Source organism: Protomyctophum bolini (assembly GCF_963924005.1).
Source record: "Protomyctophum bolini genome assembly, chromosome: 2".
In the NCBI taxonomy this organism is placed as follows: Eukaryota; Metazoa; Chordata; class Actinopteri; order Myctophiformes; family Myctophidae; genus Protomyctophum; species Protomyctophum bolini.
In genome coordinates, this window is record NC_137863.1 from 42,603,543 (window position 1) to 42,622,185 (window position 18,643).

Below are 18,643 nucleotides of genomic sequence, written 5' to 3' on the forward strand. Positions count from 1 at the left end.
TGCTATTTCTTTTGAAAAATCATGAAAATGTGTCTCAAATCTTTGAATAAATCGGGAGTCGGAATTAAATAATTTAGAGATCTGTGGTCCTTGTTTCATGTGTTACCATTGGAGCTGTGCATTTGAATAGAGATGATTACCTTGTATAGCTGGTTTGGGAGACGATCTTCATCTATTTCTGGAAGAGACATAAAGAAAAATAGTTATTGGGTGTGCTGTACTGTATGTCTCTCTGTTACACAGTCAGAACACATCAAAGTAATAAAAAGAAGTGGGTGAAATGAGTTTTTGTGCATACCGGTAGTTCCCATTAGTGTCATCTTTTCAAAGAAATACAAGAAAAGGAAGAAGGTGGGGGTGGGGGCGGCGTAAGGAGATCAAGGCAGGAAAGAAGAAAGGAAGACACCCCTGGCCCTTGTACAAAAAGTAGGTTTCAGATCATTTTAGAAGCTTGTTTCACAAACTGTTGGGTTTCTCTCATCTCATTTACAGGCGTTATACAGCCGTACATCCAAAGGGTCTCTTTTTGCACATGCGTGGATGTCATGATGACACGGTACAGTATTATGCACTCTGGATGTTTGGTATGAAAAGGACAATTGAGCTTCAGACACGTGGGCGTCTAATGCAACGAGATGGGCTGCTGAGAGTTCAACAGGGCAGAGTAGAGTGGATATAAGGTGACCTCAGACCAGATGGCACAAATGTCAGTGTCTGTCCGTGCCAAGATGGAACCGGCCCCCCACTTGGCCAGAGCATATCAGATTGATTGGACCGATTTGATTTCATTAACCCATTCTGACCTGAGATCAGATTTAAAAAAATGTCTTCTACATCCTGACACTTTTCTGAAAAAGCTGTGTTTCTATGTCAGTCGTTCGATTTTTCAAAAATAGCAGACCTACAAGCTCGTAGCGCGCCACTTAGTGGCGCGCTATGAGCTTGTAGATCTGCTATTTTTCAATAGCTAAAGCATAGCATAAGGCTAACACCAAAAGGGGTTCCCGCCCCAAAATTGATGGTATAGAAGTGGTTCTCCTCGGCGGAAATCAAAAACAGGAAACAAGGAAATATAATAATAATTCAGATAAAATCACTGAGAATCAAAACTTTGTCCATGGAAACAATACAATAATAACTAAAACAACACCTGACGAGACATCACACCGGGGTGGTCTATACATTCATCAGAGTGTCAGTTCTGCACCGTGTGGTTTGGATTTGGTAACCTGACTCTGCCAGATGGGGGCGGTATTGGGTAACCACTAACCTTGTTCCCCAACACAGCAACCATCTGGGATCTCTCAGGGAGTTGAGCTAACACCAAACCGCTCCGTGGTTCGGACCAATCGGCGTGAGCTTAGGGCGGCATATGTGCGAAACCGGATGTGAAGCTATATATAGACACGTCAATATGATTGGTTGTGTTTGCACGCCCACACGGTGATAGACAGACGGTCCCATCCAATCATCTACCAAGTATCTTGAGAAAAAAAAGGAACAGCCCCGTCATCGAATTTGCTTCCGAGATCCCAGATCCCAATAAGCTGTGAAACAAATTTGTGCAGCAAGCTTCTTGGATCTGGCAGCGTCAGGTTATGGATTTGGGGGCTGAGAAACGAAACTAGTCAATTAAAATGGACCCATTAAATGTGATCAATAGCGCATCTGTTGAACCAACTCCGTGTGCTCAGCCTGAACTTTTTTCCTAGGACATCACCTTGTTGCTTGGCAACCTATATTTCCCCTGGTATCACAGTGTCAGTGTGCACACACACACACACACACACACACACACACACACACACACACACACACACACACACACACACACACACACACACACACACACACACACACACACACACACACGCGCACACACACACACGCACACACGCACACACGCACGCACTAAAGAGTGCATGCTGCGCAAGCCTCTTGAAAGTGCCTGTTCATTATCATCCCTGCGCCCCAAACACAACCTGAGTGGTGTCTGAAACCTGTTGTATTTCATTTTAACGGCATGCATTCTCTATAATTCCACCAGGTCACGATGCCCATTCAAGCTCAGCATTCGAGCAGATGAGTCAGTAAAATTAAACGGCCCACTTTTGGACTGCATTTCAAGTATAAGTGCAACAAGCAGCCCATAATAGTATAGGATATAGGGCTATAAATGTGTCCTTTTAGATGGACAACTGTTAAAAGGCTTGTATTGGGAGCTCTGGCAGTGGGCCAGGGGGGTTTTACCTTATAGGGTCATATCACGCACCACAGCATATCTGAAAGGCACAGTATATATACTGTAATGGATAGAGGCTATGAAGAATCATATACCCAACATTCAGTGAATAATAACAAAGTATTCAACTTTATTCAACTAATTAAGTAATTAATGACAGTAATACATCTGACTATTAATCAAAACCAAGCTTGTAGATCAGCTATTTTGTAGATTGGCTATATGGAAATGGTCAATATATTGTCTTCAACTCTTCATAGCTTAGTTTTCATTTAGTTTTCGTCAGTCAAAAAGGTAGTCGACGAACATTTTCCGTTCATAGTATGCAGTCGACGGAATCAACACTGCGTGGAAGCCACATAGTCGTGATGGCGGTGCGTCGTAATGCCAGCTCTGTCTGTCCTCGTTAATCTAAATTGAACATTGCTGGTGCTGCAGGAGGAGCTTTGAACCTCTCTGGATTCACCGAAACTGAAAATGTAATCTGTAAGAAATATTCTTGCGTTAAGGCAAGCCATATCCGGATGCAGCAGGCCTATAGCGGATAGATCTATATGTGGCTAATATGAGAAAAGAGTATCATTCTGGTGTCAAATGAGAACACATTATATGAGAATGTTAATTGAGTTCAGCATTCAGTTCCTGCCGGTCACCGTATTCAGCCGAACCTTTGTCACGTTCGTGTTATGTCAAGGACCCCAGGGAGACTATATCTGTTGCATTGGGCCAGCTAATAGGAATCCTAAATAAATTGTGTAACATTGGCAGGCAGGGGGGCAAGATGACATTCCCCTTCATTAGCATAAAAACTAACTCATACCTCATTCCCAGCCAGCCGCCCTCTTATTAAATTGGAACAAATTGGACACTAATAACGTGTCCACTGTTGTACTGCACCAGCTGGACTATTAAATAGACGTGAACGAGCCCATGGCCAGGCAGTGGGCGATGGAAGTGCAGAAGGAATCAAGATTATTAGCACCAGCTGGACTATTAAATAGACGTGAACCAGCCTATGGCCATTGGCCAGGCAGTGGGCGATGGAAGTGCGGAAGGAATCAAGATTATTAGCCCCCAAAAACCTAACTCGTGTACCTGGGGGCGGCGGTGGCTCAGGGGTCGAGTGGCTGGATGGTAACCGCAAGGTTTCCAGTTCGAACCCTGTGGGCTCCCCCAGAGTTAGTGTTGAAGTGTCCTCGAGCAAGACACTGAACCCCTATAATTGCTCCTGATGTGCTGGTTGGTGCCTTGCATGGTTTCCGCCGCCATCGGTGTACGAATGTGTGTGTGAATGGGTGAATGTGATGCACAATCTATGTAAAGCGCCTTGGATAAAGGCGTTTACCACCTTCCCAGCCCCCCTCCCTCCTATTACATTTCAACACTGCCGTGTATAACCACTTAAACTCAATACTTAGTTGACCAGAGTCCCCCAAGGCTCTATACTAGGCTTCTATACTGTTTTCGCTCTACACTAAATATCTTTGCTGAAAACAGACGATCTACAACAAGCTCACAACGCGTCGCAAGCATGTAGATCTGTATGTAGATCTGTATTCTCACTGATGTACAAGCATGTAGATCTGTATTCTCACTGATGAACAAGCATGTAGATCTGTATTCTCACTGATGAACAAGCATGTAGATCTGTATTCTCACTGACAAATCTCCCCCAAATTGTGACGCTGGTGGTTCAGGTGGCTAATGGTAGAGAATCTGCAGAGATGACCTTGAATCAGTGAGTGAAGAAAACAAACAACCCAGCATGTTTAGTTATAGTCGCTGGATTTGAAATCTTGTACTGGAAGTGAAAAAAAAAAAAAAAAGATAATTTTCCATTATTTTTTCCAACAAATCCCATTGTTTCATGTCACAAAAGTTGTGTTTTCATTGCGATACCGATATACAGTAGCAATGCATACAAGATCATAATAACACAACATGGCGGAGCATCGCGAGTTTGTAGATTGGCAATTTCGTTGCTTTTATTTGTACAGTACAATGATCGAGGTAGGGCATTCATTTCCCCAAAATATTGAAATACGTCGGAGATACAATTAAGCTTTCTGCCCGACAGCAATGTTAAGAAAAGAGACCCAGAGAGAATAGCATGACGTGTTGTACTTGTGCTATAGTATAGCTCTTCCTCTGTTGTGACCAAACAAATTTGATTGCTCTGTCCAGACCAGACCAGACACATTGTAAAAAAAAACAAATGCCCCCTGGAAGTATTTGGTCAGTCATGTACCACTGATGTACCACTGGGATATATTATTTAAAAGAAAAACACAGACATAAACAAGATTAGACTATATGCACCATGTTATGCACATTGTGAAGAGGGGAAAAAAGCAGATAGCATCTGCAAATTCTGCCTTGCCATCCGTCCTATAATAACAACAGATGATCCATAGCCCTCCATTTTTCTCTGCCACGTTATCTTGTTTTTATGCTAACAAAGGTTTCCTCTCAAAAATTGAATTATCGGAACATTGCGTCTGCTCACAAGTTCTACTACTTTTTTCCCATTTTTTTTTTAACCACAGCAATGAACTGCACTATTGAATCCCAATGGACACCTGTGGTAGTATGTATAGCAAAGATATCTGCTGGTAGAGCTGCCATTTTTGGCAAATTTGTGAAAAATATAATAATTATAATAACCAGTAAGACGCCTGAGGGAGAGAAGCTCTCAGCTCTATTACTTATAAATAATTAATCATCAAAATAAATAATCATGTCACGACAGTGTTTTGGCTCATATAGAAAATGAATCAAATCCGCACTTCCAGTCGAGTATAAGAGTCTTTATTAATAAAGATAGTGCTCCGCAGCAGCAGTCATATACCATAGACAGACAAACGCGTTTCGGCACGCAGGCCTTCAGTCAGTGTCAAAATGACACCGACAATGACACTGACTCGACTGGACGTGCGGATTTAATTCATTTTCTATGTGTTCATTTGGAATCTGCACCCATGCAGCACACGCCTGGAACTATACAAAACTGTCTGAGTAGAGCGGGCCTTTTCCCTTGAAGTGGCTCAATCACCAACTAAATTAGTACCTAAACACACACATCTCCGGGTTGTCACAAACACTTTGCAACAGTTTCGTTTTCCAGAATAGCTCATTACTCCTTCCTCGATCTACTCACCACTATTTCATTCGTCTCTCTGTCTCTGTCACTGCCTCTCTCTCTCTCTCTCTCTCTCTCTCTCTCTCTCTCTCTCTCTCACACACGCTCTCTCCCTCTCTCTCTCTCTCTTCCCTCTTTTGCTTAATTTATATACACAGTCACACAACAAGTCTAAATCTGGCTTTTCCCTCTAGTCAGTGCATCACAAACATCTCCGTTCTGAACAACGAACAGAGTGAAGGTTTGAATCAGGGATTCATTATATGTCCCTGTGATGTTCTGTCAGCCCCCCCACCCCCCCCAGTGCATATAGAGCAGTGCTATTCCGCAGGGCCTTAAATAATGCAGGGCTCCGTAGGCACAGCAGACCCGCTGCACCAATACAGACCGTGTCTTTTCTCATAAATGTACCCGTCCTCTGAACCCCCCCCCCCCCCCATGCCATCTCTTCTGTCTCTGGCATCTGTTTCAAATCTGTGTCTTTATATGCTATGCTTCCATCTCAGCACCGGGTTTCCGTCTATATCTGCTTTGTGTCTGAGGAGAAACAAATCTAAATGATAATGCTGTCCCTCCCAGAGCCACATAAATCCTATATATACTTGGTTGACTATGATGGGGTCACCCCAGGGGTCCATATTTGTCAGTGTGTTCCCGAATGTTTTCAGCCAAAGACCCAATGGACATTATGAGTGAACCACGACTTAATTGGGAAAAATAGCACGATCTACAAGTTCAAAACGCGTCGACGGCCAATGAGTGATGGGATCAAACTGAGAACATTATTCCTCCTCCTGCTCACTATAAATCATCTCCTTTAGTTTTTTCTTCAACATTTCTCCCTTGTTTTTATTACTTTTCTTTTTTTTGCACAGTCCCGTGTCTCGCTTATCTCCTAGCGTTTTGTGTTTTGTCTCTTTTTCCTCCTGTTGGCGTCCTCGCTATGTCTCCTCTAATTTATACTCCAGAGAGAAATCCTTGAGCTGAATGATTCATATAGTTGGCACGGAGCTACCATGGTACAACTGAGTATGAATCATGATTCATATAGTTGGCACGGAGCTACCATGGTACAACTGAGTATGAATCATGATTCATATAGTTGGCACAGAGCTACCATGGTACAACTGAGTATGAATCATGATTCATATAGTTGGCACGGAGCTACCATGGTACAACTGAGTATGAATCATGATTCATATAGTTGGCACAGAGCTACCATGGTACAACCGAGTATGAATCATGATTCATAGTTGGCACAGAGCTACCATGGTACAACTGAGTATGAATCATGATTCATATAGTTGGCACGGAGCTACCATGGTACAACTGAGTATGAATCATGATTCATAGTTGGCACAGAGCTACCATGGTACAACCGAGTATGAATCATGATTCATAGTTGGCACAGAGCTACCATGGTACAACCGAGTATGAATCATGATTCATATAGTTGGCACAGAGCTACCATGGTACAACTGAGTATGAATCATGATTCATAGTTGGCACAGAGCTACCATGGTACAACCGAGTATGAATCATGATTCATAGTTGGCACAGAGCTACCATGGTACAACCGAGTATGAATCATGATTCATATAGTTGGCACAGAGCTACCATGGTACAACTGAGTATGAATCATGATTCATAGTTGGCACAGAGCTACCATGGTACAACCGAGTATGAATCATGATTCATAGTTGGCACAGAGCTACCATGGTACAACCGAGTATGAATCATGATTCATATAGTTGGCACGGAGCTATACCATGGTACAACTGAGTATGAATCATGATTCATATAGTTGGCACAGAGCTACCATGGTACAACTGAGTATGAATCATGATTCATAGTTGGCACGGAGCTACCATGGTACAACTGAGTATGAATCATGATTCATATAGTTGGCACGGAGCTATACCATGGTACAACTGAGTATGAATCATGATTCATATAGTTGGCACAGAGCTACCATGGTACAACTGAGTATGAATCATGAGTCATAGTTGGCACAGAGCTACCATGTACAACTGAGTATGAATCATGATTCATATAGTTGGCACAGAGCTACCATGGTACAACTGAGTATGAATCATGATTCATAGTTGGCACGGAGCTACCATGGTACAACTGAGTATGAATCATGATTCATAGTTGGCACGGAGCTACCATGGTACAACTGAGTATGAATCATGATTCATAGTTGGCACGGAGCTACCATGGTACAACCGAGTATGAATCATGATTCATATAGTTGGCACAGAGCTACCATGGTACAACTGAGTATGAATCATGATTCATATAGTTGGCACGGAGCTACCATGGTACAACTGAGTATGAATCATGATTCATAGTTGGCACGGAGCTATACCATGGTACAACTGAGTATGAATCATGATTCATAGTTGGCACGGAGCTACCATGGTACAACTGAGTATGAATCATGATTCATAGTTGGCACAGAGCTACCATGGTACAACTGAGTATGAATCATGATTCATAGTTGGCACGGAGCTATACCATGGTACAACTGAGTATGAATCATGATTCATAGTTGGCACGGAGCTATACCATGGTACAACTGAGTATGAATCATGATTCATAGTTGGCACGGAGCTACCATGGTACAACTGAGTATGAATCATGATTCATAGTTGGTACAGAGCTACCATGGTACAACCGAGTATGAATCATGATTCATAGTTGGCACAGAGCTACCATGGTACAACTGAGTATGAATCATGATTCATATAGTTGGCACGGAGCTACCATGGTACAACTGAGTATGAATCATGATTCATAGTTGGCACAGAGCTACCATGGTACAACTGAGTATGAATCATGATTCATAGTTGGCACAGAGCTACCATGGTACAACTGAGTATGAATCATGATTCATAGTTGGCACGATATGCTACCATGGTACAACTGAGTATGAATCATGATTCATAGTTGTCGCGGGGGTACCATGCTACGACTGATATGATTCGGTGCCCCTGGCGGGGCCATGCTATACGTATGCTGAGTATGAATGATTGATAGTTGGCGCGGGGGCGCCATGCTATATATGACTGAGTATGAATCAGGCCACTTAAGGATTTTTTCTCTCCCCACTCCAATTTATTCATGAGAAAATCTGTTCCTTTTGCTTCCTCCTGCACCCCCAGTATAGTGACTGCAGGGCAGTACTTTTATTCAAGTACAATTTTAATTCCTGGACTTGTACTTGTAACAGAGTATTCCTATATTGCAGTATTGATACTTTTACTTATATAGTGAAACATTATAAGTTTACATAAACATTTGAGTAGCATACTTTTTCCACCACTGACACTCCTCTCCTGTCCTATGGGTCACTGCATGGCTCGCAGCTGGCTAAGCTATGCTCCCCTGACCCATGAAGATTAGACATTTGCCTGGGACCCAAACTATAGTGAAAATAGCAGATCTACAAGCGCACCACAACACAAACAATAACTAGAAAAAGTGCCCCTCTGTGCACAGGTCTCCACCAGGCCAGGTCAGGTCAGGTTGTGGCCTCCTAGTGGCGCTATAACAGGCCAATGTGAACGGATTTGTTCTTATACGCCTTTGATGGCAATTGGATGATTTGAGGCATTATGTTCCAAAAATGTGTTTTGCAAAGATCCACCTGTTGGTGGCGCTATAACAGGCCAGTGTGAAAAGGGTGTGATATATTCCTGAATCCTCAGCCTAGTAGGATGGAGGGATGGTTCCTCCAGCTATAGCACGACGCTTATAGTCCAAAATATCCTGGGTAATGAATGGGTAGATTGCCATGAAATAAATCCCTGCAGGACGAACTCGACTGCATTGATTGACTGACAAATGGTTTTTTTCCCACTGTCGAGCAATTCTGGATCAATGAGGCGAGAGGAGTCTGAGATGCAATTTCAAGGTGGTGGTGGTGGAGGACTGGTGGTGGTGGTGGTGGTGCTTTAATCACATGATAGCATGATGAGAAGTACATTAGACACACACAGAGTCTGACAGACCGCTGCTAAAGCACTTTCTGCAGTGCCATGCACGTACGTACAGAAGGGATCAGGCTATAGTTATACAGTACGATAAGAGAGACACCGGTGGTTGCGTCATTCGGAAACAAGTACGCTGTATACCCAAAACAACTATAGATAACAAGGTCTGTCCCGTGGGAATCTCTTGTTTCTTATAATATGCAGGATATGTCAGAACATAACAACATAAGGCAAAAGGTGAAGAGCAGCATAATAACAATATAAGGTATAATTGTGCCATATAATTCACCACCAGGCCAATATTTCCACCTTTTTCCTGTTTTACTTTTGCTGCTGTATTTGATGAGTATACAAATACAGTAATAACACCCACCTGCCGTGCACCCTTTAAAATACATGTTCCTTTTGTGTGTGTATACTATATTCAGCCCCACTGATGAGAGCACAAGGATGGCAATGCTCATGTAGTCAGTTCAAACCACCCCACCTCTCTCTGTCTCTCTCACACACACACACGTGTACTAGTACGCACACTTCAACTTTATTGTCAAATCATAGGTTCTCTCTCTCTCTCTCTCTCTCTCTCTCTCTCTCCTTTTTGTGTTGTTGCAGTAACTTCAGCTGAGAAGTAGGCCAGGAGAGAAATGAAAATGTGCAAAGTGAGCTCCCTGCTGGCTAACTCCTACTGCCCCTCTTTTGATTTTATTTCTAGTTTTTAAACCTTTTAAACCTTTTCATTTGTTTCCTAATAAATATGTCTGTACTTCTTTCTGTAAAGCGACTTTGGGTATACCTAGAAAAGCGCTATATAAATCGTATATATATTATTTATTATTATTATTATTACTGCGCCACTCTGTGCACAGTCAAATCACCGACATTAGATTAACTCTGGTCTCCAGAGTGTACGGATGTACAGTAACATTCGGTTACATTTGTACACTCTCGAGGGTTTCAGTCTAATGCAGAGGATATTTACTGCATAGTGGTGCACACCACACCCACACATACTGTACGGTACATATATACAGTACGGACGGTACTTTCAAGAGTACAGTGAGTGTGTGTGACAGGTATTGGAGGCAGAGGAAGACAGTGAGATGAGGGTATAGGAGGAAGGCAGAAAAGGATGAAAGAATTATGGAATTATGATTATAGTCTAAAACTAAAGAAATAACGAGAACTAGAATTGGAAAGTCGATCATTTGAGTTGACTGCAATCGAAATAAAAACGAGGCTTTAAAAAAGAAAAAAAGAACTATGACTAACCAAAATTAAAACGAACTAAAATCATAGAAACTGTCTGTAGTTTTAGTCGTGGTCAAAAGTCTTCTAAAATAGCAAAAATGGCAGATCTCCAAGCTCGTACAAGTTCATTAGATCTGATAGTTTTGCTATTGTTCTGACCATGTTGAATACTGTATCTTTCCCCTATATTGTATTTAATTACATAAATTATTATTACATAATAATTGAAAACCAAAGGTCAAAATGGATGAAACGTTTATTATAAAATACATGGTATATCCTATAACCTTGAAAAGGGCAGAGAATGGCAGGGTGGTATATCCTGTAAGGCCGACTCATATCATATAGTGTGATGGAGGAATCTCTCTAGAGGTGTGCTGCTGTTGTGTTTGATCACTGAGTTCCCATGAGAGGAGATGCACTGGGCTGTCTCGTAGCAAAGCCTGCTATGGCAAGACTTCAGCGGGAGGGTTATGTTTATAGTGCCTAAGCAAGTGGGGAGACTGCGTCACAGATCGTATGATATGGAAATGAGGAATTGCGTAATTCCGTGATTTGGGTCAATTATACTGCACATGGCTGGAGCTTGCTTGTGAATAGTGTATTTTTTGAGTGGTGCAACCACTCCTACAACCAGCAATAGAGCACCGAAGTCTGACGTCACTTTCAGTAGAGGGCGTCAGTCCCCAGGTTCATGTATTTGTTTAGTTGCATTGAAATCCCCATTGAGGCGATTTTAGATCGCCTCATATAACAACTGTGTTTGAAAAATAAACATGTCACCCCGGCCGCTTCACTCATATGGATATGAAGAATCAACTGACTGAGAGAAAACGCTAATGTTACTGCTGCTGAATTAGTTATATTTTCGCTAGAAGCAGACTGTATCATATATGAGTGACTGACTGTTGCAAACGATACAGAGACACCTCCCTAACAATAACGCCGAGACAGCTTGTTTATTTTTGGACCACAACGCTTATAGTAGACGATATTAAGATCACCCCATGTTATTCTCCATAGAGAAATTACTTCCGCGAACCAGGGGAATCGTCGGGATGAGTTACGTCAGGACTTCGGTGCTCTATGTCCGTGTGTGTTCACCCATGTGTTCAGTGTTCACCTATGTGTTGGTTAATGAGCACCAGTAGGGGGCACCAGAAACTCGGTGGCGCGCTATGAGCTTGTAGATCTGCCATTTTTCAATAGCTAAAGCATAACATAATGCTTACAACATGCCCAAAAGGGGTTCCCGCCCCCAAAATGGGTTTAAAGACTCCTGCAGTCTTCATACAGTATCCATGACTTTGGTGACTTATATTTTCATCTCTTGGAAGTGTTTTCTGAATGCCATTATTCAACAAACATCCCACCACCACCTGCTGCAGTATATGGTGCCTCTCCCAGGCCAAATCGTATGCACCGTGTGTTGTGCGTGCGTATGTGCATACATGTGTGGTGCGTGCACGTGCGTGCCTAGTACTGCGTATACAGCAGCATGTGAGTGATTGTGTGTCTCAAGTATTAGTTCACCTGGTGATGACTGGTCGCTGGATGCTACCAAGGTTGCCGGTGTGGGTCGGCGTCTCCTTATCTGCAAAAGAAGGAAGGTGTTTATCCGCTGCTCAATGTGACCAGTGTTGATTTCGTAGACCGGCGAAAACTAAAAACTATAAAGGAAAGCTAAGCTATAATGATGACTAAAACTATAAGACAAAATATATTTTCAATTTCATCAGCAAATTAAAAATTAGACTAAAATGTTGGTCTTTTATAGAACTAAAAGACCAAGTGATTTTATTTAGTTTGGTTGCGCTCGGGTGTTGGCACTGAGTGTTGGCATCTGAAAATATCAGATCTACAAGCTCACCACTGTGTCTGTGAGCTGTGTTACTTACATGTGAGCCTGTGTAGATCGACTATTTTCAAAATGAAAATATCTGACTAAAACAATCAAAACCTCAAAGTTCGCTGTCAAAATCAACATAACGCATTCAAATTCATCTTGCCACGTCTCATCATGTCATCCTCATGCCTTATCCATCTCTCGATGTCACACACACACACACACACACACACACACACACACACACACACACACACACACACACACACACACACACACAGCGTAACCTTCACTTGATGTTCATTTGTTCAAGCACTGACGTTTCTAAAGCTATACAGGAGAAAAAAATAAAGAGTGATTTTTCCACATAAATCAGAGTGGTGTTCTACTAAATTGATTGATTGAGTTTTTTTACGTGAGTCGATTATTCTTTTACATTGATTAAAATGATTCGTTTGATTGACTTTGTTAATTGATTTGCTGATTGATTTAATTGTAGATTTGTTGTTTTTCCTTTTATGAACTACCTTGGGTACTACCAAGACCGCAGGTGTGGGTCGGCGTCTCCTTATCTAGAAGGAACAGAAGGAAGTAGAGCATGTGTTGTTACAGTACTTGTATGTTTATGTTTATGTATTGGCTCACTGTACTAAAGTACAGTGCATGGTTCCCAAGCTGTTCAGCCCACGACCCACAACAGAAATGAGATATTCGCCCCGGGTAGTAGTGAAAATAGCAGATCTACAAGCTCACAACGTGTCGCTTCGCGCCACGTTGTGAGCTTGTAGATCGGCTATTTTCACTACTTCGTCAATATTTGTTCTAGTTCATGGAATTTCTTCATGACACTTCTTTAGTATAATTCTAATTAATGTCATTTCTACATGACATTACTGGGAAAAAAATACATTGGATTTTGTTATTAATTCATGGAAAGGTTTCAATTTTGAGAATGTTTGTTGAAAACGTTTTGAAATAATAATTGATTCAGTCAAAACTGAATGTATAGGAAACAATACATAAGGGAGTAAAGGGACCCCAACAAAAATGTCGCGACCCACAAACGGGTCCCGACCCACTCTTTGGGAAACGGTGTACTAAAGCATACCGCGTATACCGTATATAGTATAGTACAGTAGTCTGTACAGTACAAGACTCCGTCTACCTGTTCCATCTCTCCCTCACAACCACAAAGTTATGTATACGTCTCACACACACTTAACTTTCACTTGATCTTGTAAAATATATGCTGATGTGTTTAAAAAACACATTATAGTGAGGAGCTTGTTTTTTTTGTCTCGTCAGCGGTGCCTCTGATTCCACGTGTCCTTAAAATGCACACCTGAAACCAATAAACTGTTTCCAGAGTGGTGCTCATAAAACGTGAGAAAAGTGCTGTGGCGAATACATTTCACTGCTACTATACGGCACATGGAACTGGAACGTAAGTAAACAACCATTTGCATGCAAAACAATGCAAACACGTACGTACAACGACACTGTACACACATTTCCATTCAGTGAGAAGATGAATGTATACAGAAGACAAAGAAAATGTTGAAAAACAGCATTGCAAACGTTAGCATTATTCCAGTCTGCACACATCAATTATGTGTAGTGTGACAGGGTAGGAGAGACAACCTACTCCACGTGAAAAGAATAGTGTCACGCACGCACGCACTCACGCACGCACGGCTGGACCTAGCTGACAGCATTGCTTACTAATGCTAAATGTCATGTGTGCTCTTGTCCTCCGTGCATCTCTCTAAACGCTGCTCACGTAATGAGAGGAAGCAGCCTCGTCCTCTGTGACAGCCAGGCACAAATGCTGCCAAATACTCGGACCATTGTGCGACGTGCGCTATATATGGTAATAACAATGAGGGCAACGCCGTTCATTGTTTCCATGCTGCACATTCAAATGTGTTTTTATAAAATGTCAATATTGGTATAGCAAAGTGTGCACCTGTTCAGTATACAAATGAAACTGAAGGTCTATAATGAAGGGGGCGGCCGAAGCCCGTTATGATGCAAATGATGTTCACATTTCACTGCTTTACAAAATGAACGAGATGACTTGTGAGGTCTTTAAATGAGAAAATATAAGCACTTTGTGCATCTTCTGGGAATATCCAAATATCCGTTTCTATTCATCTTTCAAGCACAAAACAACTGGGGTGAGATTCTAATGAAAAATGCACGCACAGCACTCGGCACATCATGGTGGACGTTTATTGCCATCAAGGTCAAACTAGGACTATTTCAGTGCGGACGGTTTCTGCTGGTGAAAAGACGCTCAGCCTTCACAGCCGACGCTTCAGTTCACTTCCTGCTGTACGCTGTCCTTCTCTCACCTGTTTATTATGCGCCTCGGCCAAGGGCGATGGACTGCCGACTGCACTCATAGAAAACCGGTTTGGTCTGGTTGAATTGTTTGTAAAAAAAGTGTCTTTATGTATGAAGTGTATTTTGTGAATTGCGGACCTCCTTGAAAACGAGATGGTTCATCTCAAGGGATTGTTCCTAATGAAGAATTTCAGACAAAAGAAAAACAACATACAAGAAAAGGTGCACCTTCTGCAGGGAGAGAGTTTTCATGAGCACCGAAAGGGAATAAACACCCCTGACATTTATTTTGTCTACCGAAAGAAAAAGGTCAGCAGAGGAGGAATTTAATTAAAGTTGGAGGAGGAAATTAAAAAATAGACAGTTATGAGGTCTTATGAGGCTACTAAACTATACAGTACCTTGACTGACATAATTCTCTGGCTTTCAAATTCACACTAGAGCAGCAATTGCTGCTGATATGCTATAAAATCCTACATGGGCTTTAACGCCATCTCTCCCTGCTATAATAAGGCTTTCGAGAGCTGAAATCCTTAACGAGTTGACAGAAATAAGCAGGTGGTAGGCCACTCGCCAATTGATAAACTGTATAGAGTTAGGTTTGTCATAAGATAAGAGTTGGAATTATGCCTAATTTATGCCCAAAGTAGTAAAAAGCGCTTCGGACAAAACCTCTTAACTCCATTGGAACCTCAACCTGTCTGCCAAAACAGCTAACTCCACCACCTCTCCCCCTCTCTTGGAAGTACTTCTTGACAAGACTCTTCTTGACAACGTACGTACACACGCACACGCACACGCACACACACACACACACACACACACACACACAATAACTATAGTTCACCACTGTCACAGTTACGCTGTGAACTCGGACATCCCTTTGAGTGAGAACGGTTTTCAAAACAATCTTTTTAGCTCTCATTTTCTGGTGTGGTGGACGACGGTCCATTCAATCTGGCTGTGTGTCCTCAACTGACACCACACACACACAATACTAGGATACTGCATTCATGCTTTGGCTGCACGGGAGCTCACAAATGTAATGAGCATTTTGCTATCTTTCAAAAGACGCGAGGGGGAAACAAGCATTCTGTACCGTGTTCTCTCGCCGATAGTGCTGCCTAATTGGATATTCAGACTAGAGGAGGCTTCGTTTCCTTTCAGCGCTGCAGGCCGGAGGCCGCTGTGAATGTTAATTATGCTGTTGTTGTTGTTGTTGTGTTGTATTAGCATACATATTTTCATTGCTATGAATCTAAATTGGGACGTATATAGTACTGTCTAATTATGCTGAAATACATGTGAAATATCATGTGTGCACTGGATGTGTATGCATGACGTAAACCATAGTATATTTTGGGACAAACATTTTCCGAAAAATAGCCAACCTACAGTACAAGCTCACGTGTCTTGTAGATCGGCTATTTTCGATAAAGATATTTGTTGTATAGAGAGGTAGTATTATAGAACCCATGGGACTCCGGTCTACTTGGGAGATTGGATAAGCAGCCATGACTACATTTAGTTTATGTCACGGTGCGACTCAAGACAAGTAATATAGGACCCAAAATGCTGAACAGACATGCAGGCAGGAGCAGAGAACATCAAATTAAAGTATTTATTATACTGTGAAAACACTAGGTGAACTTAACGGGAACAGAACACCATAACAACATCTATCTAGTCAAGCAGGGAACATAAGGGACTGAGGGTTTAAGAACACACAGGTGAACAGAACAAACAATCAACACTGGGATTGGCTGGGAGACTAACAGGACACAGGTGGAGAAAACTAGTAATCACAAGGAGGTAAGACAAGACGGGCAAACAGCTAGGTAAAACAGGAAACACTACGACATCACTAAACAGTAAAAATGTGCTACAGACTGATATCGTGACAGTTTCTCTCAGTTCCGGCAAGTGCGTCACTCAGCCTCAATCATCCGCAGCTGTGCAGAACTGATTCATTGTTACTCTCGGCACCATGGAAGCAGCACCCTATAGTGCGTGAGACACACATACCGCTGCCCACGGGAGCCTTTGGCAATGCCAGCCTACGTTCCGTTTAGAATGCAGCTCAGATCCTTTTCCCAACAAAATACAAAAGGGCCCTTTCTCCTAACATGCGGTGGGCAGGCAGCGTCTTTGAATGATATTATGGTGTATGGGGAATGTGTGAGAATTAAGCTTTTGCGCATAGCTCTGTGTGGCGCCTAATGACGCCCCCCTTAGCTGCACTACAATCACTGAAAACCATGGCCTCGGGTGGCTTTTTTGCTTTAATAAAATATGCCAACGTGATAATTATGGCAATTATTCATTTTTAATTAACAATTTGTCTACGGGAATAACTTGAAAGTAGTCCCAGACTGTCTGGACGACAAAAGCGCTTGACACAGTATATGCAGCCTTACATTCAGAAGGACAATTAAGCTTGTCGTTCTTAAAGAAGAATCTGTCAGTATTATGAAACTGCGTGGCCTATTTCTCACCTAAAATGTTGTTTGAATGTTGGAAATTGTTTTTGTGAATCAATCAAAATCACAACAAAATCGAACATTCTGAAACACTTCAAGTGTTTTTTACAACAGCTTTGGCCACGACAAATAATAATTAAGAGTCAGTATCGGACAAAAACTGAAACTGTGGTGTCGGGATCGGATCGGGAGCGAAGAAAGTGTGTCAGGACATCCCTAGTATGAGCGTTATTTCCTCGTTGGATGTCTAACGCTACACTATGAAGCTATCAGGCAAAGGAGGACATGCTGTGCTCAAGGGCACAGAAATCAGCCTCCCTTATAGCAATCAGTGGGCCAATTATTCCCCACTGTAAAAGAAAAAAAAGAAAAAAGAAAGAAGAAAGATCCATCTCTGTCTTGCGATTTCTCATCTTTCATCATCATGCCACATGACATGAAATATGATCTTGTCACCTTATGGGCTAATATCAGCACCCACCATTATAAATCTGCTCATGGAATCTTTTCCATTCGTTCAATATAGCCGTACGGAATAGCACGATGCTTTGAACTATACTGGACTGGACTTTTCTCGTGACCTTCTCTCTGTGTCTCTGTCTCTCTCCACACTGCAAACATACTGCATAAAACGTGAAATGGAATACAGGAATATTATTGTACACACTATACACTTTGACTTTCAGAGTTAGCTCTCACTCTGGACAGTGCGGTCACACATTAAATTGAGAAGGGATTTCCTATAGTCTCTTAATGTCTCTATTTTCAAACAGCCGAAATATAGGGCTGAAGTGTTAAATATGTCTTGTACTTGTAATAAATCTACAAAGTAACTAGTGACTAAAGTTAAAATAAAAGGAAGTGGAGTAACAGATTTGGATCTGGATATGTAGTGGAGTAGAAGTAAAAGCGGAAAGACTCAAGTAAAGTATAAATAGGCTACCTAAAATTGTACTTAAGTATACGGTACTTAAGTAAATCTACTTTCCACACACACTGCCAACTAAATGCATTGTGTGTGTGTGTGTGTTCCGCCTGTGGAAAGTTCTGCGGCTCGCGCATCGGCCTCGACAGCAAGCGTCATCATCGGACACGATGGACAGCTAAGATGTGTGTGTGTGTGTGTGTGTGTGTGTGCGTGGGTCAGATATCGATTCAATACGTGAGTTGTAATTTAATCGCTTGAGGTTAACATGCTCACTCATACACACAGAAGTAAAAAAAGAGCTAGTAAATCTCAGAAGGATGAGGTGAGAACGTGAGGTTGAGTATACGGTGATCAAAGCCTCAGCGTCTAGTCCATCTCTGGTAGAAGCCCCCGGGGTTATGCGGGTTATGCTGTTA

The 18,643-nt window shown here is 42.1% G+C and overlaps 1 protein-coding gene across 2 annotated transcripts in view; it reads right to left on the bottom strand.

Moving 5' to 3' along the window:
• The window catches only part of LOC308328822 (uncharacterized protein), a 37,030-nt gene that overhangs the window by 9,453 nt on the left and 8,934 nt on the right, over positions 1–18,643 (bottom strand). The window contains exons 2-4 of one of the 2 annotated variants that reach the window (XM_080782930.1): positions 13,001–13,045; positions 12,161–12,221; positions 141–178 (exon numbers count right to left, since the gene is read on the bottom strand). In XM_080782930.1, coding sequence (XP_080639056.1) covers positions 141–178; positions 12,161–12,221; positions 13,001–13,045 — 144 coding nt within the window. The remainder of the gene's footprint in view (positions 1–140; positions 179–12,160; positions 12,222–13,000; positions 13,046–18,643) is intronic. The other variant, XM_080782931.1, reaches the window with a different exon arrangement.